This window comes from Rhineura floridana, chromosome 22, assembly GCF_030035675.1.
Source record: "Rhineura floridana isolate rRhiFlo1 chromosome 22, rRhiFlo1.hap2, whole genome shotgun sequence".
Taxonomy (NCBI): Eukaryota; Metazoa; Chordata; class Lepidosauria; order Squamata; family Rhineuridae; genus Rhineura; species Rhineura floridana.
The window spans coordinates 9,525,465-9,549,279 of record NC_084501.1 but is presented as its reverse complement, the minus strand read 5'-3'; the positions used below and the strand labels follow the sequence as shown (position 1 = coordinate 9,549,279).

The 23,815-nt window shown below is 47.6% G+C and overlaps 1 protein-coding gene across 5 annotated transcripts; it reads right to left on the bottom strand.

Annotated features, from left to right (window-relative positions):
• Positions 1–151: 151 nt before the first annotated feature.
• SPINDOC (spindlin interactor and repressor of chromatin binding) lies at positions 152–21,508 on the bottom strand. Of its 5 annotated transcripts, none has more exons than XM_061605756.1 (9): positions 21,263–21,508; positions 17,324–17,399; positions 14,295–14,480; positions 12,700–12,990; positions 10,972–11,073; positions 9,208–9,312; positions 6,296–6,415; positions 3,420–3,470; positions 152–1,394 (listed from the first exon to the last, which is right to left on the bottom strand). In XM_061605756.1, the coding sequence occupies exons 3-9, from the start codon at positions 14,437–14,439 to the stop codon at positions 973–975; spliced, it is 1,236 nt and encodes a 411-aa protein (XP_061461740.1). In that variant the 5' UTR covers positions 14,440–14,480; positions 17,324–17,399; positions 21,263–21,508; the 3' UTR covers positions 152–972. The 5 variants fall into 5 exon arrangements, with proteins under 5 accessions (XP_061461740.1, XP_061461738.1, XP_061461739.1 ...); XM_061605754.1 differs by having other exon boundaries at positions 17,300–17,399; positions 21,263–21,507; XM_061605755.1 differs by lacking the exon at positions 21,263–21,508 and adding an exon at positions 20,470–20,894 and having other exon boundaries at positions 17,300–17,399.
• Positions 21,509–23,815: the final 2,307 nt, after the last annotated feature.

Genomic DNA, 23,815 nt, shown 5'->3' with positions numbered 1-23,815 from the left:
AACAGGATCTGGGACTAGATGGGCCACTGGCCTGATCCAGCAGCCGGGCCCTTCTTTATGTTCCTAAACAGCCTGAGAGAAGACAGACGGAAGCCAATGCACCGATAACAAAAGGAATGAAGACCCGCCCCCAAGAAAGAAAGCAGCAGCCTATCATAAAAATAATTTATTGTCCCTTTGTATAATAGTTCCCTTTTGTATAATCCATCCCTGTGAAGGTCCTGGCCTAGATGATGGTTCCGTTTTCTTCCCACCGCCTGTGACCTTGAGTGTGTGTGTGTGTTGGCTGCATGAGGTCCAAGTATTCTGCCCTGTTCATTCTAGGGGCAGGGAAAACACAGCAATTGCCAAGGCCGGAGACAGAGGCATCCTTGGCCGTTCTGCTGGTGTGGAAGCTGACCGATTTGACAAGGCAAGTCCCCAGTCGGGCAGAGTCCTGGCTTCTGGTACACTTCCCCTACACCTCATGCTCTCTGGGAACACACAGAGGCAAATCTTTGGGGAGAAACAGAGGGGGGCACACTGCAACTTGGAGATCCTCCCCTCTTTCGGGACAAGGCAGCGGTGACTCTTCAGCCAGCTGTTTCCCTGGCCTTACAAACCTGCTGTCTCCAGTCTCCCATCTTTCCCCACGGTAGTGGATCACGCTAGTAGATCAGAGGGGAAGGTGAACTGGGGCAGCAGGGGGTGGATGGGGGAAGAAGAGAAGGCGCAGGGATAGGACTGACCCACACTGCGGGCTCAACTCCTTGCGTGCTTTCGTAACAAAACTCAACAAGAGAACCCGGCACCCTTTGGGCAGGGAATCCAACAGAGGAAGAATTAACCACCCTGCCCTGCTTAGTGAGGGATGCCTGAACTTTCCTCCTCCACCGCCACCCCAACGTGCAGTGGCACAGGGGCAGGGCAGTTCTTTGCCTCTCAGCCCTGTCACATATCAGGGTGGGATGAGGAAGGGCCGGCCCTCCTCCTTCACTTCCTCGGGGCTTGGGTGGGGGATGGGCCCCGGCTCTCCCACACTTCCCGGATCGTGCGGCGGACCTCACGAGGGAGATGAAGGGTCTCAGCGTGGCACTGGAGGATGTGGCGTTTGACACTGGCCAGGCAGACACGCCGCAGCGGGTTCTCGCACACCATGCACACCAGGTGGCCAGCAGCAGCATCGAAGTCCATGAGGAAGCGAGCGCGCCAGGTGGGGTTGAAACCCTTGGCCAGGAGAGAGGCATCCTCCTTGCCCGCCACCGACTTCTGCTGGCGCAGCTTGGAGTCACAGTCTTTCGCATTGGTGCCGGGGGAGTTCCCAAGGGCGCGAGGGGCGGTGTCCCGTTGTGGGCAGAGCTGGTGGGAACAATCCATGGAGTGGAGCCGCAGCAGAGACACGGAGCAGTTGCGATCTGCGGAAGAGAGTCAGTGCATAAAAAAACAAGTTAGCCTTGTGGAAGGATTTATAACCTCATCGATAAAAGAAAGCCTGTCAGGCCTAGCAAGAAGCCTTCGGTGTGCTTCTGAACATACATCAGAAGGCTGAAATATTAGATGCTGCTTAGCCACCTAACGATGAAAGCAATCTTGGAATTGCTCTAAGATATGCGGAAAAAGGGAAGTTGTGGTTACAGGATTAGTTCACATCAGGAATGTAGTTTTAAGGTAAAGAGAGTTGACAGTTGTCCGTGGATGGTAGTTTTGAGACTGGTACTTTCCTTTTAGGCATGAGGCTGGGTAGAACCGAAATGTACAAAGTGACCACCCACAAATGTGTAAGGTAAGACTAAATAAGGTGATAATGTTTGCATTTGTGCTATGACACATGTATGACGTGTAAACCCGTTATGGTGCTCTGCTTGGCATGTTTTGGGCACAGAAGGTCTTCTCAGCCTCTCTCCCAATGGCCAGTGGTCTATGTGACTTTCAATAAACTCTGTCCTTTGGAGCACAATCAACTGACTGGAAAGTCTTTCTTCCACAGCCTCTAGGGCAGGGATTCCCAAACTGTAGCCCATGAACCACTACTGGCCTGTGAACTTTGCTCAGGTTGTCCGTGGCATGTTCACATCAAATATTCACATTGCTTTCTAATTGTACTTTCTATACAGCATCTAGCGCGGTGCATTACAATTGCTGAAACAGGCAAAAAAATCATTAAGTTGCCCACTAAGACCATCAGCAATTTTCAAGTAGTCCATGTGTGTGCGAGTTTGGGCACCACTGCTCTGGGGCGTGAAAAGCAGGCTCTTGGCTCAGACTCTCAACCATTATGTTGCTCTGAAAGTGCCCATTTAGATGCCATCTGAGGAGAACCTGGCTGCTGGATCAGGCCAAACCAGCATCCTAACGTGGCCCACCAGATGCCATACGGGGAGGATCGTTGCTCCGTAGAGCACCTGCTTTGCATGCAGAAGGTCCCAGGTTCAATCCCCGATGGCATCTCCAGGTAGGGCTGGGAGAGATCCCCTGTCTGAAATCCTGGAGAGCTGCTGCCGCTCAGGGTAGACCATACTGAGCAGGTGGCATGACTCTGGATAAAGCAGCTTCCTAAACCCGTAAACAGGGCCTGACCATGTCTCCACTTCCCAGAAACTGGGATTCCAAGGCACACTGCCTCCAACAGTGGACAGAGAACATACATTGCTGGTAAGTAGCCACCGATAGTCTTATCCTCCAGCAAGTTGTCTAATCCCCTTTTAAAAACATCCAAGCTGGTGGTCGCCACTACATCCTAGAGGCCCTAGAGGTGTAGTAAGGCATGAAAGCACTTGGAGCGCTTATTATGGGATATAAAGAGAGGACACTTTGGCAGTACCAAGCCTGTTTTGGAAGAGGAAGGTATTCCAGTTCGAGTTGGTTCTGGGCTTAAGCTTTGGCCAGGCTAGGAGGGAAGATGCCATTGGTGCGATTTTGCTCCCGTTGTGGTGACCACAGTCACGTTTGGAGGTGACATCAAGCATCCAATTAGTTAAAAATAATCCACAGCCAGGACAGGAAACATTGTCATGGCTTGTTTTGTTTTAAAGGGAGATGCCAGATCCTTCAGGCAGACAGAGTCTGTATAATTTAGTTATTTTCGTGAAATGATGAGGACTAGGAACTCTAAAAGTATTTATGTCTATATAGTATATATGTCTACACACACACACAAACGTTTCTGTCAGGATGCCTAAACTGAGCAGACTCAATGGAACAGGGAGGAGGAAAAGTAGGCAGGAGGATGGAAAAAATAACCCTACTATTTGAGGGCTGTCAACCACCCAGCCATCTGTTACGCAAGCCTTCCCTGCCCTGGTTTCTGGACTGTGACTCTCATCAGTTCCAGGCAGTATGGCTGATGGTCTGGGATGATGGGAGTTGGAGTCCAAAGCTCAGGAAGGCACCAGGGTGGGGCAGGACTCTCCGATTCAGAGCAAATTAATTGCAAGCCTTACCCACTGTTCTCTTCCTTGGGTCTGGCTTAGCTTCAGAGTTCTGGAGCGGTTCTGTATGGATTAAAAAAAAAAGCGGTTGTGACCATCAGCGCCATGCCAAACTTTACCCTGGTACCAGACACTGAGTCCTCGCAAGATGAACCATGCATCCCACAGGAGAAGGACTTTGAAGAGCAGGCAGGGCCCCTGAATTCAATGCTGAGGATCCCCTTGAGAGGCCCTCTGGGCTGATCCCTGATGAAGAACCCCAGGAACTGTCAAGAGGAGGAGCTTCCCCTGCCCGCCAGTCCTCAAGAGTACCCACACCAAAAGCTTCTGGTCCAGGCCAAAGAGTGACAACGCAGCAGGCACCTAGAGACCTGGAGTCATTGGTCTATTCATGAGTAAGCAATCCCCAATACTCCTTCACTGAATGCAGCTGTGGTTAAGGTGTGGTTTTGGGGGCCGGAGTATATAAGGCCTCCCTCTTGAGTCTTCCAGCTGCTGGAAACAAGGCAGGTCTCTGGATTCATGGATCTGCTTCTCCCTCCTTGCGGAACTCCCTGCAATATTGACCTTGGACTGTTCCCTGACCTTATCTCGGGACCTGAACTGATTCTCTGTGCTTGACCTCGGCTGGTTGAGACTACATTGTACCTTGAACCTCTGCTCTCTGGGTTAAGTGTTTTGGGTGAAAGGCTTTTACCTGAAGCTCCTGAGTGCACTCCCAATTGGCATGCAACATGCTCCATCACAATGGCCTAATCCCTCCTCCTAAGCAAACCCTGGAATAATAGAGTTTTGAGTCGGGAGGGACCTTGGAGGTCATCTAGCCCAGGTCCCACTGCAGGAATCTATAGCAACCCCGACAGGTGGCCATCTTGCCTCTGCTTAAGTACTTTCGGCGAAGGAGAGAACCTACCACCACCACCACCTCCCGAGGCAGTCCGGCCTGGCATCAAAGAGCTCTTACTATTACAGAAAGTTTCTCCAAATGTTTAGCCACAAGCTCGTCTCCTGTAATTTTCCACCTTTTGGTTTCAGCCCTGTCCCTGTCATGACCCCTGTATCCAGCAGTGATCTGGAGCCGGAGGCTGTAGGGTCACCAGGTGCTGAAGATAGGGAGACCATTGCACCTGATGGTGTGGAACAGGAGCCCTACAGAGGAACCGTCCAGACCACGAGAGCCTTGATCTTCCCAGGGACCTTGTCCTGAGTCTGAAGAACCAGATGCCTCTCACCACACATCACTGGGGGGAGGCTATGGAATGGATGAGGAGTGCCCGTCTTCAGGCCAGGAGCTAGCCCTTTAAGGCTTTGCAGTTCTCAATGACATGGCTACCGATTAGTTTCCAGGTTCAATTCAAAGTGCTGGTTTTGACCTATAAAGCCTTATGTGGCTCAGGACCTCAATATTTCAAGGGCCGCCTCTGCTGGTATGAACCGACCCAGACCCTGTGTTCATCATCAGGGGCCCTTCTTCATGTGCCCACTCCACAGGAGGCTTGGAGCGTGGCAACATTAGAACGGGCCTTTTCAGTGGTGGCCCCCAGCTATGGAATGCTCTCCCCAAGGAGGCACGCCTGGCACCTCCTCTATTCACTTTTAGGCACCAGGCAAAGACCTTCCTTTTCACTCAGGCCTTTGGTATGCTGTCTTTAGCCTTCTTTGTTTGGGTTTTCAAAGTTTTTTATATTGTATGTTTTTAAATTTTGCTTTATATTGTGATTTTTCAAAAAAGTTCTAAGTCGCTTAAAGACCACTAGGCATGAGGTGACGAACAAATTAATTAATTAAATAATAATGAAGGGATGGAGCCTGGAGGAGGGAATCTGGGGACAGAAGCTGAAAAGGCTGCAGTCTGCTCCCAACCTTCGTTGCAGCAAGTTGCTCACTCTGAGCTGTCTGTAGCACAGCAACCTTGGACCAGCCTTGCCACTTTCTCTGTGGGATCCAGCGGTCCACCAAAATGCGACAGCTTCATTCCCTACACAGTAGAGCCCCTTCAGATCATTTATCACACCTACTTAATTTCCTCTTCCTCTGGGCTAAACATACTCAACCCTTTCAAGGACTTGGTTTCGAGACATGCTGCACTCTTATCGCTCCTGGCCATTGGCCCTGGTGGCTGGGGCTGATGAGAATTGCAGTCCAGCCACATCTGGTGGGCTGCCTGTTCCCCAACACTGCTTCAACATGTTGCAACATTGTGGTAGGGTGAATTTATGAGGACGGGATGGGCATTGCTGGACTCTAACCTGGAAGATAGTCTTACCCCTTATATACCCAGTCGATCACAGCACTCTGCAGGTGAGGGCCTCCTGCAAATACCATCGTATCAGGAGGTCCATTCCGCTCAACATAGGAAGTGGACCTTTAGTGTGGGGGCACCTATCCTTCGGAATTCCCCCCCCCAAATATTAGACAGGCGCCATCTCTGTTATCTTTTCGGCCCCTACTGAAGACCTCCCTATTTCAACAAGCCTTTTACGTAGAGACCATATCCCACTCTGTGTTTGTGTTGGAATTGCTTTTAAAGATGTTTTTAAAGCTTTTTTTCCCTACAGATGTTTTTAAGATGTTTTGTTTTAATATGTTTTAAAGTATTTTGTTTCTTCTTGTTGTTATGTGCCTTCAAGTCGATCACGACTTATGGCGACCCTATGAATCCGTGACCTCCAAGAGCATCTGTCATGAGCTGTTCAGATCTTGTAAGTTCAGGTCTGTGGCTTCCTTGATGGAATCAATCCATCTCTTATTTTGTTTCTAACCGTTTTAAAATGTTTTTAGTGTTCTTGTTTGCCCCCGTGGGCTCCTTCAGGGAGGAAGGGGGGGATACAACTTGCAGGAGTTAAAAAACACACAGATCCCACCACCATCCCCAAAGTGCTACTCACCTGGCTGGGTCCGGCAGTACAGTTTTAACGCAAAGCCAGCTGGGAAGGTTCCATCAGTGAAGATGCGGATTTCAGCAGGCGCTGAACCTGGCACCCCACACTCAGAGAGCCATTCCTTCCCTAGGAAGCGAAGATACAGTAGCTTTACTCAAGGCGCAGAGAACCCTTTTCAGACAAAGGCCACATAACTCTCTGGGCAACCCTCCTGAGGGCCGCATGCCACTAGTGGATGGGGCCAGAGGTAAAAGCGGGCCGAGAAACAAATGTAAACTTGACCTTTGTACAGTAGGGTATTACATCCCCCCAGAAACAAAAGGGAAAAGCACCACGCATGGACAGAAAAGAGAGGCAGGCTCTGGTGCTTGGTACGTTTATTAAGGCTCCAGTTCGTTTTGTGTGGAGCTGGATAAACTATTTGAACTGTGCAGGCAGGAAACAGATCTCCATTGCTCCTGAGGATTACTCCGAAACGCGTTGAGCCTTAATAAACCTACCAAGCACCAGAGCCTGCCTCTCTTTTCTGTCTACTACATCCCCCCACCTACCTCTCCATCCAGGGGAGGAGGAGGCATGATCAGAGTTCCTGGACGCATTTCAGCCAGACAAAAGCACTCAAGGAGGGTGTGAAGCAAGGCTGGTGAGGGGTCAGACAGAGAGGCCTGGAGGGCCACTTTTGGTCCCCAGGCCTCAGATTAGGATACTGCATCTGAGGAATCCCACCCTTCCTTATCTGGCCCAAAAGAAGGGTGGGAGCCTTTTCCCCATCAAGGGCCATTGACCCACAGAGGGGAAATCTCAACTAGGAGGTCTCTTTCACACTCACACACACACACTTAATTGTATTAAGAATACCCTAATTTTATTAAAAAAATATTGCAATGTCTAGGAAGATGGCACAGAAATGTTGGCATCTCCTGAGACTCTGGCTACAGAAAGTGGGAGTCCCTTGACCCCCGGAATAATACTGCAACTCTTTTGGGAGAGGAAGTGGTAGTGGAGACACACACTTCCGCCTCCTGTATGGGATTTTAAAAAAATATTGAAAAGATTTCCAACGTTCTTTAATGGCGTAAGTGGAACCAGTCACTGGGCTCTATAAAAGACAGTTGCCGCCCAACACCTCAGCAGTGGAAAGTCCCTGGAAATGTTATGAAATTAAGCAGCCCTTGGCTGGAGGTTCCCTACCCCTAACCTCAAGTAACCCTCTAAAGTTCAGCGCCTGCAGTAACGCAGCGGTTCCCAAATCCTTTCCCCCCCCAAGAACCACTTGAAAATAGCTGAGGGCCTTGGTGGGCTATTTAATGTGTTTTTTTTCTGGCTGTTGTAGCAACTGTAAAGTGCTAGATGCTGTATGATTTTTTAAAATTGCATTTTTATTGCTTTTTTCCCACATTGTATTTTACTGCATTACAATTTGAATTCCATAGTGTTCTTCACAGACACACTATGGCCTGCCTGAATGAAGCTTACAAAACACCGTTTGGGAGCCTCTGCAGTAGCGAATTATCCACTAACTCGCCTCATGTCCCACCCACATGATTCTGTAACCCCACTGTCACCCCTCCTTGCAATAGAACCAAGGCCTACAGTCCTGTTTTTTCTCCCAAACCCCTTATGACTTCTTTTAAAAAATCCCTCTCTATTATGAAATGTGTGTGTTCCGTCAACCTCAGTCAGATTCTGCTCTTACATTTTCATGGCTTCTTCCAGAACCATGAGGACTTGAGACTTGGATGGACACTTGGGCCCCAGAGAGGCAGAAAAATGGGGCCAACAGCGAAGAAAACTAGGGAGCCTGTACCCCAACCCGAGCAAAGCCAAGTTCTGTAATCTGTGTAAATGATGCAAACGAAGCCAATCTGCCGCCACCACCCACTATGCAAAATATGTTCTGCCTCTGATCTTCTTGGGAAAGGAACAAACAGCTGATTTTCCAGTGATCAAGGATGGTTTTCCGTCTAATGAAGTTTTGTAGGAGATATAGTAAATGGTTTTCTTTAGGGGCTTGGGGTGTTAATGGTTACTTCTTTGTTTTTAAAGATTGTTTTATTATGTTCATAATGTTGAAAAGTTGTTTTTGCTTATATTTGTTATGTCACCGTTTTATTATTTTTTGTTATTAGGAAATTGTTTTTGCAATTGTTTTTGAGATGTATTTTTGTTCACCTTTTTGTAAGCCGCCTTGAGCGCAATTTTATGTGGAAAGGCGGCATACAAATAAAATGATGATGATGGTGATCTATGTTCACTGGGAAAACCTTACACAAACCACCAAATTCAGGCTTTCAGTACTACTTTCCTAGGGAGGCAAGAATGGCCCCCTCTTTGCAATCCTTCCGTCGGCAGGTAAAGACTTTTTTATTCCAACAGGCCTTTGGAGCTGAAGGTTGCTAAGGTCATGGCTTGAAGAGGGTGCTGCATTGTTATTGTTTAATTGTACTATTGTAAACTGAGGTGATTTATTAAGTGTACGTTTGAATGGTTTTAATATTGCAAATAGTTTAATTTTATTTATTTTAGACTATTGTATGTTCTTAATTATATGTATTTTTATCTGGAAGCCGCCTGGAGTTCCAGTTTGGAAAATACGGTGGGGTAAAAATAAATAAATAAATACCAGACTTCTGACTGTATGCTTTCAAGCCTCTCTTTGCAATTGTAAGAACTAGATATTTGATTTTTGAAGGGGGGTTGGGGGGAGGGAGAGGAGACATGTGAGATTTCCTCTGGATGCTGAATCCTGCAGATGTTTGGTGCATCTGTGGAACAGCAGCACACAGGTACACACAAGTGTGCAGCCAGGCATGCAAAGGAAGGGAGCGGAGGTGGCAAGAGGACACACTTCTACAGCTCGGAAAATACTATCCCCAGGTAGCCTGCCCTGAGCCGGAGCACCCCTGTAGTGCTGCTACCTGTGGTCTTGCTGGGCTGTTTGCTTCTTGTGTCTCTGGCATTGCTCAAGCTGTGCCGCCTCTCCTGACCTTGTGATTGCTGCTCTGGGTCTAAACGGACAACCTCTGCCAAAAAAACAACAACAGTTCCACAGGTTAGGTCAGTGGTCTTCAACAGGTGGGTCAGGGCCCACAAGTAAGTTGTACCTCACCCACCCCGACCCTAAAGGGGATTGCAGCACTACTGGGGCGACCACCAGGGTTGGTTTGATCTAGGCTTCATCTGCACCGTACATTTAAAGCATTCTCTGATACGATTTTAGCAGCTGTGGCTTCACCCAAAGAATCCTGGAAACTGTATTTTGTCAAGGGTGCTGACAGACACTTATTCCCCCCAACAGAGCTACAATTCCCTAAGAGGGAATGATTGTTAAACCACTCTGGGAACTGTTCAATGTTCTAGTTCTCGTGTACAAAGCCCTATACAGCCTGGGACCAGGATACCTGAAAGTCCGTCTCATCCCTTATATACCCATTCGATCCTTGCGCTCTGCAGGTAAGGGCCTCCTGCAGATACCATCTTAGCTGGAGGTGCGTTCAGCACAACATAGGAAACGGACCTTTAGTGTGGCGGCACCTACCCTGTGGAATTCCTTCCCCTTAAATATTAGGCAGGCGACATCTGTTATCTTTTCGGCTCCTATTGAAGACCTTCCTCTTTCAACAAGCCTTTTAAGTTGAGATCATATCCCAGTCTGCGTCTTTGCTGGAATTGCTTTTTAAGATTTTTTTAAACCTTTTTTTTTTTTTTTAAATGTTTTTAACCTTCTTTTAAAAAAATGTTTTTAAAGATGTCTTGTTTTAATGTATTTTTTGCGCTTCTGTTTGCCACCTTGGACTCCTGCTGGGAGGAAGGCCGGGATATAAATCAAATAATAATTAAACAAACAAACTGTAGCTCCATGAGGGGACTAGGGAGCCCTCCTATCAACTCTCAGCAGCCTTCAGCTACAGTTCCCAGGATTCTTTGGGGGAAAGCCATGCCTGTTTAAAATGGTATGACAGAGTTTTAGATGTATGGAGCAGATGTGATCTTAGAAAAGAAAGAAAATCAGAGACAGCAAAGAGGACAGCAAGGCTCCCCCAGACCTTTCGCAGCCCTGCAGCTAAAGGGATTTCAGCATATGGCGGCTTTCCACATCCCTAACAAGACAAGCTGCAAATGCCAGAAGTTCTCTGTCTACCGTCCTTTCCCAACCTTTGGGTCCCCAGATGTTGCCGGACTGCAACTCCCATCAGCCCCAGCCAGCATGGCCCATGCTCACGGATGATGGGAATTGTACTCCAGCAACATCTGGGGACCCAGAGGTTGGGAAAAGGCTGTTCTACACAACAGCTGGAGATACAGAAGCCCTGCTGTCCTCTTTGCCATCTGGGCAACCTGGAAAGAAAAAGCTAAAGCCAAATATATGCAATCAAAAACAGCGGGTGCCGAGTTGCTGATTAGGGGTTAAGGGAAGGGCCATAGCTCACTGGTAGAACTCTGCATGCAGAAGATCATAGGTTCAGTCCCCGCCATCTCCAGGTAGGGCTGGGAGAGACCCCTTCTCCCACCTGAAACCCTGGAGAGTTGCTGCCAGTTAGTGTAGACAATACTAGGCTAGATATACCAGTGGCCTGACTCATTATTAGGCAGCTTCCTATGTTCCTAAGTGAGGACCCTGGGTCTGAAGTCGATGAGCAGTCTAAGTGACGACCACCACCACCTCTGGCCCCAGAGCTCACCACAGCGTGCTTTCAGGTGCCCACGTTTCCGACTCACTGGCTGCTCCTCCGAATCAAGGAGCACTTCTATCTCGGCTGGCTGCTTGCTCTTGCTGCGGTTGCCTGGCAGGGGAAGTTTCAAAAAGGGGAATCAAAAGTGGCGTACAGGACTGGTGTTCCCCCCCCCCCCGTCATGCCGTGCAAGAGCGGAAACAGGTAGCTGCGGGCATAGGGATTCGGCCTCAGAATCCTCACCTCACAGCTTCCACGTGAACAGTTTGAAAAATTCAAGTTTCTAGCCCTTATGGATGCAAGTAGATACTCCAAAACAATGCCCGGCAGAATTTCGGCAACCCGAGGTGGAGCTAAGCAAGCGTCTCGGTGGTCAGAGGGCAATCCTCTAGCACAGCCTTTTCCAACCTGGCACCCTCCCAGGTACGTTGGGAGTCCAAAACATCTGTTGGAAAAGGCAGCTCTGGTGCCTTCCGCTGTGGTTTGCTTCTCCCCACGACTAACAGAAGCCAACCTATTTCATTTCCATACATTCTTCTTGCATAAATATACAAAGCCTTGACTGCGTAGTTCAACCTAAAGTCGACTTAGGTGAGACCATCCAAAGCACTTAAGTCTCCTGTTCGCCGTGTGCCTCTAGAGTCCTCAACTCACGTGCTATTGGTTTCACTGTCGATCCTTAACAACACCATCTCCTACCTCCCCGTCTCCCTTTTGTCCTGGGACTTCAGAGAGGACACTTGGGCCTCTGCCACCATCCAGGGGTCTAAGGGCCACTGGGAGGCAGCACCCTCTTCCTTTCAGAAGAACATTGAGGCAAGGGGGAGACCAGGCTGGCCCCATCTATCAGACAGAGAAGATGCAGCTACAGAGCGCTCGCTTCATCCTTTCCTGACAAGAACAACAACTTACAGAGAATTATACAATCAAGAATTAGTGCCAGAGTTTGGTTTTTTCCTCCTTCCTCCCAAACCCTCTTCCTTTTGTGTCGTGTGTATTTAGAGATTGCAGGCTGATGGTTTGCCAGCTGCCTTGAGAGCCTTTTCAGCTGCAAAGCAAAAATACTTCAAAGAGAATTTTTTTTTTTTTGCCAGCGTCATATTTCTCCAACTCCATCTCAAGGAGGCATGGTTGTACACAAGGGGCAAATGGAAGGTTCTGTCCACAGGAGACTCTGCTGAAGCCCTCTTTGAAACCTGAAACTAGTGATGGGGGAGAAATTTGATTCAGTTCTCACTTAAAGCCGAATCTATCAAAGTCACGCTTTCTAAAACAATATGAGGACCGAAACACAGCCATCCTTAAAAATTCACACTTACCTGAATTTTGCAATGCAGTTCTCCAACCGTACAACGAATACAAAAATGCACAGATTAGGGAAAAATGTGCACGAAACTGGATACATCAGTGAAAGTAACATATAAAAATGCATTATATTAGGAGAAATGGTGTGCAAAAATGTGTACCTTAAAGCTGCATACAAAAAATATGTTTATTAGGATAAATCTGCACTAAAATTCTGAAGAGTTTTCTTTTTTCTTTTTAAACTGCAAGTTTCGGCAGAAGTGTGGAGAATTGAATATTGGAAAAATGAGCAACTGAGAGAACCAAAAACTGACAATTCTTCCATCTCTATCTGAAGCCTTTTAAAAAAACCACCTCATTGCTGAGTGCTCCTCAGGGCCGAATGGAGATAGCAGTTTTCAAAATAATACTTAAAAAATAATGGGGGTTTACCTGCAGGGGATGGTTGCGGCTCTCCCTTGGGAAGAACCACCCCTTCGCTCCAAGCCTCCAGGATGTTGCGCTTCTCTTCCAGGCTGAAGTCCAGCGAGTGAGCGTGATGCTGCAGAATGTGCTTACGGGCTGCCACAGCCCCCGACGCACTCAGGACGCCACCGCATACCATGCACACTGGCCGGCCACGCCCCGAGCTCTTGGCGATTAGATATTCCTGGCTCCAGGAGCTGCCTGCCTCTTCTTGGCCAACCCCAATCACTGGATTTGGAACTGGCTGCTCCCCTGGAGCTGAGAACAGAAGCATTATGGGATGGAGTAGGAGTCCCTTATTCCTTGCTCCCCCTTCACCCTCCTCCATTCTCTAACCCAGGGGTTAGGAACATAGGAAGCTGCTTTATACAGGCATACCCCGCTTAATGTTGCTTCACTTAACGTCGCCTCGCTATAACGCACATGCTCCATACGTCCCCATACCCCGCTTAACGTTCGCGTGCTTCGCAATAACGTACATTTTATTGGCATGACGCCGCTGCCATCTAGTGGTGATTGCGTGCAGTACAAGTGAAGACAATTGCTTCACTTAAAGTAGATTTTCACTTAAAGTATACTCTCCGGTCCCACTGCGAACGTTAAAGCAGGGTATGCCTGTACTGAGTCAAACCACTGGTATATCTGGCTCATTACTATCTACACTGACTGGCAGGGGCTCTCTGGGGTTTAAGGCAGAGGAGATTCCCAGCCCTCCCTGGAGATGCCAGGGATTGAACGTGGGACCTTCCACGTGCAAGGCAAGATGCTCTACCACTGAACTACAGCTATTCTCAAACTGTGGTCTGTGGACCACCAGCAGCCTGCAAGCTTCATTCAGGAGGCCCCCTTGGCACACGTATGGCTTTGTGGTTGAAGATGGCAGACGGCACATCCGTCAGACTGAACATTCACCCTGATTGTTAATTGTGATTTCATCGCTTCTTTTCTTTGTTATATTTTATTTTACTGCACTACAATTAAATTCCTATGGAATTACAATGGCTACAAAAGGCAGAAAAATCATTAAATGGCCCACCAAGATCCTTGGCAATTTTCAAGCGAGGGGGAAAAAAAATCTGAGAACCACTGCTGTAACCATTAGGCCAGGGATGTTCTCCAGATGTTGCTGGGTTAGCTCCCATCACTCTTGGCCAGAACTTCCCTATGCCTACAATAGGTTTCCTGGTACTATTCCTGCTCCTTTTTAAGACAGGCATGGGCAACCCGTGGCCCTTCAGATATTGGGGGGCCCCAGCTGGCATGGCCGTTAAGAGGCACAGTCCCCTCACAGAGCTACAATTCCCAGATTTCCCTGGGAAGAGGGATTGATTGTTAAACCACTCTAGGAATTATTGCTCTGAGAGGGGTCTCCCAACAACTCTCAGCAGCCTTAACAAATTACAATTCCCAGGATGCTTTGGGGGGGGGCATGACTGTTTAAAGTGGTATGATACTGCTTGAAGTGTATCATGCCGATGGGGAAGGGGGGACTAGCGCTACGAGAGAGAAAGAAAAACTTTTCTCCATCCACTTTCTCCCCGTGGGACGGACACACTCCCTACCTCTGTCCATGGGAGCTGCACGGGGTCCATCCGGCCGGACTGGGGCACGGGGGGGCAGAAGAGTCTCTGCAGCTGCTTTCTCCTTTTTGCACTTCAAGGAGGTCTTGAGGTAATCCAAGAGGGGAGCTTCGGCCTTCAGTGCCATGAGCAATGTCAAGGTGGCGGGGCAGTCACACACAAGCCCAGCTGTGGAAAAATGAGACGCATCATTCCCATTGGGAGGTGGAGAAGGAAAAAAGAAACACTCTCAAGTTCCCAAACTTGACTCCATCTCCTCTTTCTCTCCTTGCCAGAAAACACACACATACACATTTTAGGACCTTAGCCTGGGCCAGACAACTTGTCCATCTAGCTTATACTGTCTACCCTGACTGGCAGCAACTCTCCAGGGTCCCAGCAGAGAAAGCTCTTTCCCCATCACCTCCTTCCTTGTCCAGTTTAATTACTCAGTGGTTGGAGCATCTGCCTCGTATGCGGAAGGTCCCCGAGTCAATCCCTAATGGCATCTCCAGACAGGCCTGGGAATGTTCCCTGCCTGAAACCTTGGAAAGCTGTTGCCAGTCAGTGTTGACAATACCGAGCTCAGTGGACCAATGGTATAAGGGAGGCATTTTCCTATGTTCCTAATTGGAGATACCACAGATTGAACCTGGAACCTTCTGCCTCTCCCCGGTTGCGATTCCCAGCGACTGGTATTCAGAGGCTCACTGTCTCCAACAGTGGAGGTAGAACATAGCCATCGTGGCTATGGCTCCTTCCTCGGGGCATCGGAGGCTACCTAATACCAGGTCTGGCTAGTTGTCTATCCAGCTGTGTACTATTTACTCTGACTGGCAGCACCTCTCCGAGATTTCAGGCCCAGAAGAGTTTTTCCCCATTGCCTGTCTTTTTTTAAAACTGGAAACGGGGGGATTTTATTTAATTAATTAATTTCTTAGATTTATATCCCGTCCTTCCTCCCAGTAGCAGCCCAGTAGGACTGAACTTGGGACCTTCCGCAAGCAAAGTAGGTGCTCTATACAACCCTCTCCTCAGAGGCCTATGGGAGCAGACGGAATGAGGGCAAAGGCACAGCACAGAAAATACACGTCCCATAGGCCTGTCTGGTCCAGCATCCTGTTCTCACAGTGGCCAACCACACACCTATGGAAACCCATAAGTAGGAGCTGAGCGTAACAGCAACTCTCCCCGCTTGTGATTCCCAGCGACTGGTATTCAGAGGCACACTGTCCCCAACAGTGGAGGTAGAACATAGCCATCGTGGCTAGTTGTCATTGAAAGCCTTATTTCTAATCCTCTTTTAAAGCCATCCAAGTTGGTGCTGATCATTACATCTTGCATTAGCGAATTCCAGAGCCAATTCTCCACGGGTGTTTCACTAGAAACATTTTGGAATTAAAAACGAAACAAATACCCTGCTAGTTGATCAACCTGTATTTAAAATGAGGAGCGAACTAAGCACGTATGACCAAATATGGGTACTTTTTAAAAGGTTAGGTTTATTAAATTTGTAGATCTCTTCCCACTAAACAAAGAAAGTCCAGAAGTGATTTACAGCCAAGTAATATATATATATATATATATTAAAACACAATGATAAAAACCACACAAACATGTAGAGATTTAACAATATAATATTGTATCATTGGTGCTGCCCAAATGCCCAGGAAAACAAAAATGTCTTTGCCTGGTACACAAATGATGACAAGATGACACCAGGTGGCTCTCCTTAGCGGGCATGGTATTTATTTAATTACTGCAAATGACTTGGCCATTGTACTCCATGCTCTGATAACTTCCTGATTTGAGCATTGCAATGTGCTCTACCTGGGGCTGCCCTTGATGATGACTTAGAAACTTCAACTGGTCCAAAATGCACAGATCAGATTACTGCCTGGGGTTCGATTTAGATCTCATATAAACCCCATTTTAGAACAGCTGCACTTGTTGCCAGTTCATTTCCAGGCTGAATTAAAGGTGCTCACGTTAGTGTTTAAAGCCCTAAATGAGGCAAGCCCCATATATATGAAAGACCACCTCCTCCTCTACAGACCCTCTTAAATGCTGAGATTGGCAGAGGGTATTCTCTATGGCAGCCCGTAAGTTGTGGAACTCTCTCCCACACAGACAATTTCTGGAAAATGCTGAAGACACATATCTTTACCCTGGTCTTTGACACCTGAGATGTATATTTTCAGGACCCACCCTATTTTTTGATGGTTGTGATTGTTAAGTTCTTTTAAATTGTTTTTAAGAATCTATTGCAATCTGCCCAGGGACCTCAAGGTTAAGGGTAGATAATAAATTGTTGTTGTTGTTGTTGTTATTAATTACTTAAGCAGAACTTTGCTGACTTTCTGCCAATGCATTCAATGAGGTTTGCACAGGGAGGAAAAAGAGAAAAGGAGGGAAGAGGAAAATAAGCCAGCATCACGGCCAATACACTCCAGGATACAGTTTCTGAGCAAACTGCAGAGATATAGATTTTTGGAAACATGGAGAGCATTGCAATATTCACTCCTCCCCTCAAAGATATTTGCTTATCTCCACTGACAAAGGTCTCTTTGTCTTCAAACCATGGAAACCAGGATGTGGCCAGAGATCTGAGAACCATACAGGGGCGAGATCAGAAACCGTATCAGAAAGTGATGGGATGGAGCCAAACTGAGCATTTTGCCAGTTATTGCACATTTTAAAATGTAATTTGCATGAGTACAGGAACAAGGTTTGCCAATCACCTGGATTATAGGATATTCCCCTCCTCCTTTCTTTTTGCTCATCACGACTTCAAAACGCGCTATAAACCGCTGCATGAGCTTTGTCGTTTTAGTCTTATATAGATATAGATATATATTTTAAATAAACAGGTTCCCTGTGTTCAAATTTACCTTCCACCATCTTGATGGCTACGTCTCTGTGCCCCACATCCACTCCCGGAACAGTTGCACAGCAAGAGAAGCTGCAGGGTATGCTGGCATTCAACATTATTTCAGAATCTATCCTACCTGCGGAAGTGGCCCAACCCTTACCGTAAGGGATGGGAAGTGGAATCCACTCAGTGCTGACAAGACAAGGGAACTGAAAGTAGTGAAGTCACTCACGGTGCTGGAAACAAACGGGAGGGAAGAGTAAAAAGCATTAGCCATAGAAAATATTGGGCCCTGGAAAAGACAAGAGGGGAACCCCAAGGGGGAAACATTCTTGTGTTTTCTTTGAGGAGAGAAAAAATTCACATGCAGAAAGCACCATCGATCCCGAAAAGGAGTTATTGTGCTTGAAGAGCATTTAGCATAACAACATAATCTGGAGACTGTTCTATTTTTTCCTCCACAGCATAACAACCTAAGAAAAGCTTGCTGGATCAGGCCAATGGCCCATCTAGTCTAGCATTCTCTTCCCACAGTGGTCAACCAGATGCCTATGGTAAGCATAGAGATGTAAAATTTCCAGAAATTTTGAAGCCATGGGAAAAACCCATTTCCCCCCCAGAAAAAACAGACATTTTCCAAAAAATTGAAAAAAATGTAATATTAGCACTTTTTACAGATTGAAAGTAAATTTGTTACTTCAGGAACATCAAATGTAATTATGTAAAAGTTGGGTTGGCATAATATTATCACATTTGGTATATTAAAAGTACATTTTATTCAATTATTACAAATTGAATTTACTTTTTTAAATTTTTACTTTTTTGAGTAACAAATGGAACTACAAGATCCTGAACTGTAAGGAACACCTGAACGGTAAGGAACCTCTTTTGTTTTGCCAGTTCAGGAGCAGCAGGGAAACGACAGAAGAAACCATCAACATTAATAACAAAGAAAATTATCTATGTCTCCGCTAGTCCTCCACTGTGTCAAGCAGACATAAAGCATCCATTCCCATAAAAAGAACTGAGAAAAAGGGGGAACCAAGATTCAATGAAACATTTTATTTATCATGCTAAAATAAAACATTCCATAATCAATTTTTTCATTTTTTTTTGGAGAAAAAAAAAGGCTTCTGAAATTCCGTTTTCTTTCCGGGCCTTCACATCTCTAGGTAAGCAGGACCTGAGGGCAACAGGAACTCTCCCCTCTTGCGATTCCCACAACTGGGATTCGGAGGCATACTTCCTTTTATCGTGGAGGGAGAACATGGCTTGAGTATCTAACCCAAGGCCATCTCAAGACACTTATTGAATATGTAACCTCAACCTTTATTAGCAGGAGGCTCCAAGGACTAAACATAAGAGCCTGGCTGCTGGATCAGGCCACTGAGCCCACCTAGTCCAGCATCCTGTTCTCACAGTGGCCAGCCAGATGCCTGTGGGAAGCCCGCAAGCAGGACCTGAGCTCCCTTGACCACTTGTGGTTCCTAGCAACTGGCATTCAGAGGCATAAATGTTAACGTTTTAATGTATTGTTTTTATCTTGTACGTCGCCCAGAGTGGCTGGACATCCAGCCAGATGGGCGACTAATAAATTTAATATTATTATTATTATTATTATAACTGCCTCTGACAGTGGAAGGAGAATATAGCCATTGTGGCTAGTATCTTAGGGTCCATGCCTCCCAGTTTGAATAACTGTTGCCTTCCTTCCTTTTGTCTCCATCCCGCCACCAGAATCCTACCAGTTTAATTCCTAAAGGCCCACTACATGCGTCGCCCAATAAATCACAGTCTCTACACTCCCACTGAATTCCCTCTTCCCACTCCGAAAGCACTTTCTTCCCAAACCTTTGCACTCCCTCTAGGATCTCAAGTCTCCCCTATCTTCTACATATAATTATTGCTGTTATTGTGAAATTGTGAGAGCCAGTGTGGAGTAGTGGTTAAGAGTGTTGGACTACGACCTGGGAGACCAGGGTTCGAATCCCCACACAGCCATGAAGCTCACTGGGTGACCTTGGGCCAGTCACTGCCTCTCGGCCTCAGAGGAAGGCAATGGGAAACCCCCTCTGAATGCTGCTTACCATGAAAACCCTATTCATAGGGTCGCTATAAGTCAAAATTGACTTGAAGGCAGTCCATTTCATGTTTTCACTGTGAAATTATTCTTGCAAGTGTCAGTTTTGCAATGCATTATTGTTCTGATTGTTGTAAGCTGCTTTGAGCATGATTTTTTAATGGAATAAAGCTGATGACAAAATAATGTTAACTTTCCTCCAAATAGCTGGTATCTTATCTTTATTCCAACATCCCGACTCTCCCACACCAAAGAATCTGAACTGCCCCCCTTTCACTTTTCCACCTCCATCCCCAAACAGAGAGGCCAAAACTCTCCTCGCCTCTTCCCCCTCAACAGGCACCATTTTGATTCCCTCCTAGATCTTAGCTAGCCAGCCAGCCAGCTTGGATGCCCCTTCTAGTCCCCCATGCACCCATGTTTCCCTTGTCCCTTCTCAACATATCTTATGATTTAAATTGGATTCCCACATTAAGCAGGGAACTGAACTCAATAGCCTTACAGGCCCCTTCCAACTCTACTATTCTATGTTTCTCTACCCCCCCCCCCGAACTACAGTTCCAGATACAATCCCCAGCACCTTTAGCAGACTACAACTCCCATTATTATTGGGTTAAAGGTATGGTGCATTTGCATCCTCCTTTATGTCATTATACTGATGTTTTTAAGGATTTGTTAATGTAGGATTCTTTTGTATGTTTTTGTATTTTGAAATTTCTGTATGTTTTCATGTAGGCTGCTTTTTTAAATCTATGTAATCCGCCTTGGGACCCATATTCTGAGTGAAAGGCAGACAACAAAAATAAATATTATTGTTGTTCTCATCCTACATTTCCTCTTGGGATTTCAAAGAGCTTAATTCATCTCCCAGTAAATCCTGCCCCCAAGGGTCCCCATAGTCACAGGCTAGATCAGTTCTTTATGCCTTCCTCCACTAATACCCCCTCCCCCCCCTTGGGCTATTTTGAGTCTCATCTGCATCTTAAAACAGGGAGCATGACCCGCTCCCTCTGGGCAGGTACATCCCACATGTTGCCCTTCCCCCTTCTCTTTGGATCCCTGGATCCAATGCGCTGGATCCCTGGATCCAATGTCCTGGATCCCATGCCCAGCACCAGACTTCCCACATGCTTCCCTCCCCCTGAAAAATGTTTCCCCTTTTGACCACCAAACAAGCCATGCGCAAACATCCCCAATTCCTCCCCCTCCAACATATTGATTCTTACCTGGATCTTGGCCAGTCAGCCCTTCCTCTTCCTCATAGGTAGGCATGGGTGGAAAACAAGTCCCTCCCTGCAGTGCCAGGTAAATATATGTGTATGTGTATGTGTGTGTGGACACTAGTGGGTTTACAACACCATTAATCTCCAAAAAGAAAAAGGCACACAACTACTCCCCACCTGTTCCTGCCTTCACTATCCCAGCTACAGGGAGGGGAGCACTTTCCCTATAACTGTGTGTATGCATAGGGTACACACCATCCCACCACAGACATTTTTTTGGGGGGGGACACCCCAGTTCCTCCCCCACCGCAGCTGTGCTTGTGGGAGGGATTGCACCCCAGGTGCGTGTGTGGGGAATACCAACCCCTCCCCCACTCCAGGTGTTTCTGCGGGGGGGGGATGCCACCCCCGCACTGAGGAAAATAGCAGCTCCTCCCCCACCCTAACTGCTTGTGTGAAGGAACTGCACCCCCGCGGTGTGTGCGCGTGGAAAACACCTGCCCCTCCCTCCCCCCAGGTGTCTGTGAGGGGAGAACTGCACCCCAGAGATGCGGGGGGGGACACCAGCCCCCTCACCCTCCAGCTAGGTTTGCTTGCTTGCTTGCGTGGGGCAATAGCAGCCCCTCCCCCACCCCAGGTGTGTCTATGGGAGGGGAAATTCCATCCCAGCTGTGGGGCCACCAGCCTTTCCTCCCCCCACCCCAGAGGTTGCTGGAGGGGAACAGCCCCTATCCAACTACCCCCCCTCTCCTCTCTCCTCTCCCCTCTCTTCGCCCCCCACGCATGCAATGCATACCTTCCAAGCGGCGCCTCTCTTCCCCCCACCTGGTCGCGCGGCTGCTCGAGGCCTTCTGAGCTCTCCCGCTAGAACCCCCGCCCCCGCCGCGCAACATAGAGCTCCCCGGCTCCCAGCAAGGCAGAGCGGCCATCCAACTGGAGGCCGCTCCTCCCGCCTCCCACTCTATGGTTTCATTGTCCGAAGGCCCTTTCCCTCCCTTCCACTGTGACCGAGATAGCCACAACTTCCGGCGCCAAAGGGAAGCGCGCCGCAGCTTTGCGGCTGCGCTGACGGTTTCCTTATCTCTATGTCCCCTCCTCTTGGAAGTTATATGCGCGTCCCTTTTAGGCCGGAAGTACCTGTAACGCTTGCGGTGCTGATGTGTGTGTGTGTGTGCTGATCTACCCTTTCCTAGCTCTGTGTTCTCAGAAGGAAGCCAATGGCTATTGTCGCATTCGCTCCATTTCCCGCCCCTTCCGCAAGTATGAGGCCAATCGGCGTAGGGGACCGACTGGGAAGATAGAGGAGAGCGGCTAGCGAGGCCGAAAACGTTGCCACCTAAAGGGGAAGAGGTGGCGTTGCAAAGAAGATAAGAGGGACTTCCATAGGAGTTTAGGGCTTGCTGTGGGATGGGGGGGTTCACTATTGGGGGCAAAAGAGGTTGTGCTCCTAGTCCTGTGGAACAGCACGTGCTTGGCATGCAAAACAAAAGAACAAGGAAACTCAGGCTCAGGGTCCTCGTTAAAAAAAAGAAAGGATCAAAGAGCATAAAGAAAATGAGAATCCCCAACACTTTCTGTTTACAAATAAAGGGCATCCTGGTGCCTGTAATAAAACCCACAAGCAGCATGTGAAAGCAACAGTCCTTCCCTGATGCCTCCTTGCCCACACCCCCAGGAGCTGACATTTGCAGATAGACTGCTTCTGAATGTGGAGGTTCAATCTAGCTATCATCATGGGTGACCGCTGTTGATATAGCTCCCCTCCTACATAGATTTGGAGCCACCACATCTTGGGACAAATGAGTTCCATACGATTGTTATACATTGATTGAGAAGTACTTTTCCTGAACAGTTCTGAACCAACTCCCAATCAGCTTTGTCACAGGATAAATCCATTTTCCTCTGTATTATAGTGTTATAAACTTCTATCAATTCCCACCTTGGTTATCATCCTTCCCACAGCCTCTTCCTGCAAAAATCCAAATGCATTTGCTTAACTTTCTTTGCAGGGAATGCCACCTTTTTCTCCTTTAACTGTAGTACAGCAACCAGATGTTCAACAGATAAAGCTTCCCTATCACTGCAGTCCTTGCTGGGGAAAAGCCATTCTTGTTGAATACATACCCTGTTGTTGTTCTAGGCTAGGGGTGGCTGACCTGTAGCCCTCCAGATGTTGCTAGACTTCAACTCCCATCAGCCTCTGCTAGTGTAGTCAGTAGTCAGGGATGATAGGATCTAAAGTCCAGTGATATCTGGAGGGTCATCGGTTAGCCACCCCTGTAAGGTGCAGGAGTCTTGCCAGGTGAAAACTGACAGCCTGAATCCAAACATAACTATTCACACAACCAAACTGGCACCTTGTAAATGTGGCTTTCCCAGGGTCTTGTGGCATCCAGCAACAGCAAAGCAGTGCTGTCTGCTCTTCAAACGCATGCAACTCCAAATTCAACTGACTTAAACAGGGATGCACGGATGTGTTGAGTTAAAGCAATTGCTAGATCATGCGATCTCTTGCCCCAACCTTTACAGAACACTGTAAACCATGAAGGTTGCCACCTTATTGACAGACCCCTGTCCCTGTGCTCAACTGGTAGATATTAGCCAGGGATGTTGCTGATCTCTGTGCAGTGCACAAATGGCATGTTGAGATTTCTCAAGATAAAACTGCTGCTAAGAGCACAGGAGCGGGCCGTGCCTGGTCCCCCCTGTCAGTTGGCAACCCCAAACCCCATTTGATCACATTGATCATTCTTTTATCTCCTACAACAGGGATGGGGAACCTGTGGCCTTCCAACTCCCATCAGCCTGAGCCAGCATAGCCAATGGTTAGGGACAACAGGAATTGTAATTCCACAGCATTTTGAGGGTCACAGGTTCCCCATCTCAGGAACAGGGGCTCTTAAAGAGGGTTGCCATATCTCTCTTCACTCCCCCTCCCCAGGTAAATTCCCATGTTTTTGAAACCGGCTGGACAGGCAGAAACGCAGCAAGGGACGCTTTCCCCAATATTGCATCTCTGCATGCTTCACCAGTTGAATTTTTGCATATTGCACAAGCTGTCAGAGGGATAGAGAGAAGGAGATGAGTATCAGAAGGAAGGAAATAATAACACTCCGACCCTTGATCTAGGCATCTCTTTAACGTCCTGGCAGGTTTACTAGCCACATGCCTGTACATCCATCATTATCCATGGCTGTATACACACCCCACGTCTTTCAATTGAAAGCACGTGGCTTCACCCCCACAAAGAATCCTGAGAACGACCGTTTGTTAAGGGTGTTGGGAATTGTAGTTCCTTGAGAGGTAAACTACAGTTCCCAGGATTCTTAGGGTAGAAAAAATAATGGGC

Bases quoted from the DNA above. Each gene is read 5' to 3' on its own strand.
- SPINDOC (XM_061605751.1), bottom strand. The intron at 9,313-10,971 runs GTGAGCTCTGGG...TTTTTTTGGCAG, and splicing joins GCACCTGAAAGCACGCTGTG to AGGTTGTCCGTTTAGACCCA. The intron at 3,471-6,295 runs GTGAGTAGCACT...TAATCCATACAG, and splicing joins GTACTGCCGGACCCAGCCAG to AACCGCTCCAGAACTCTGAA.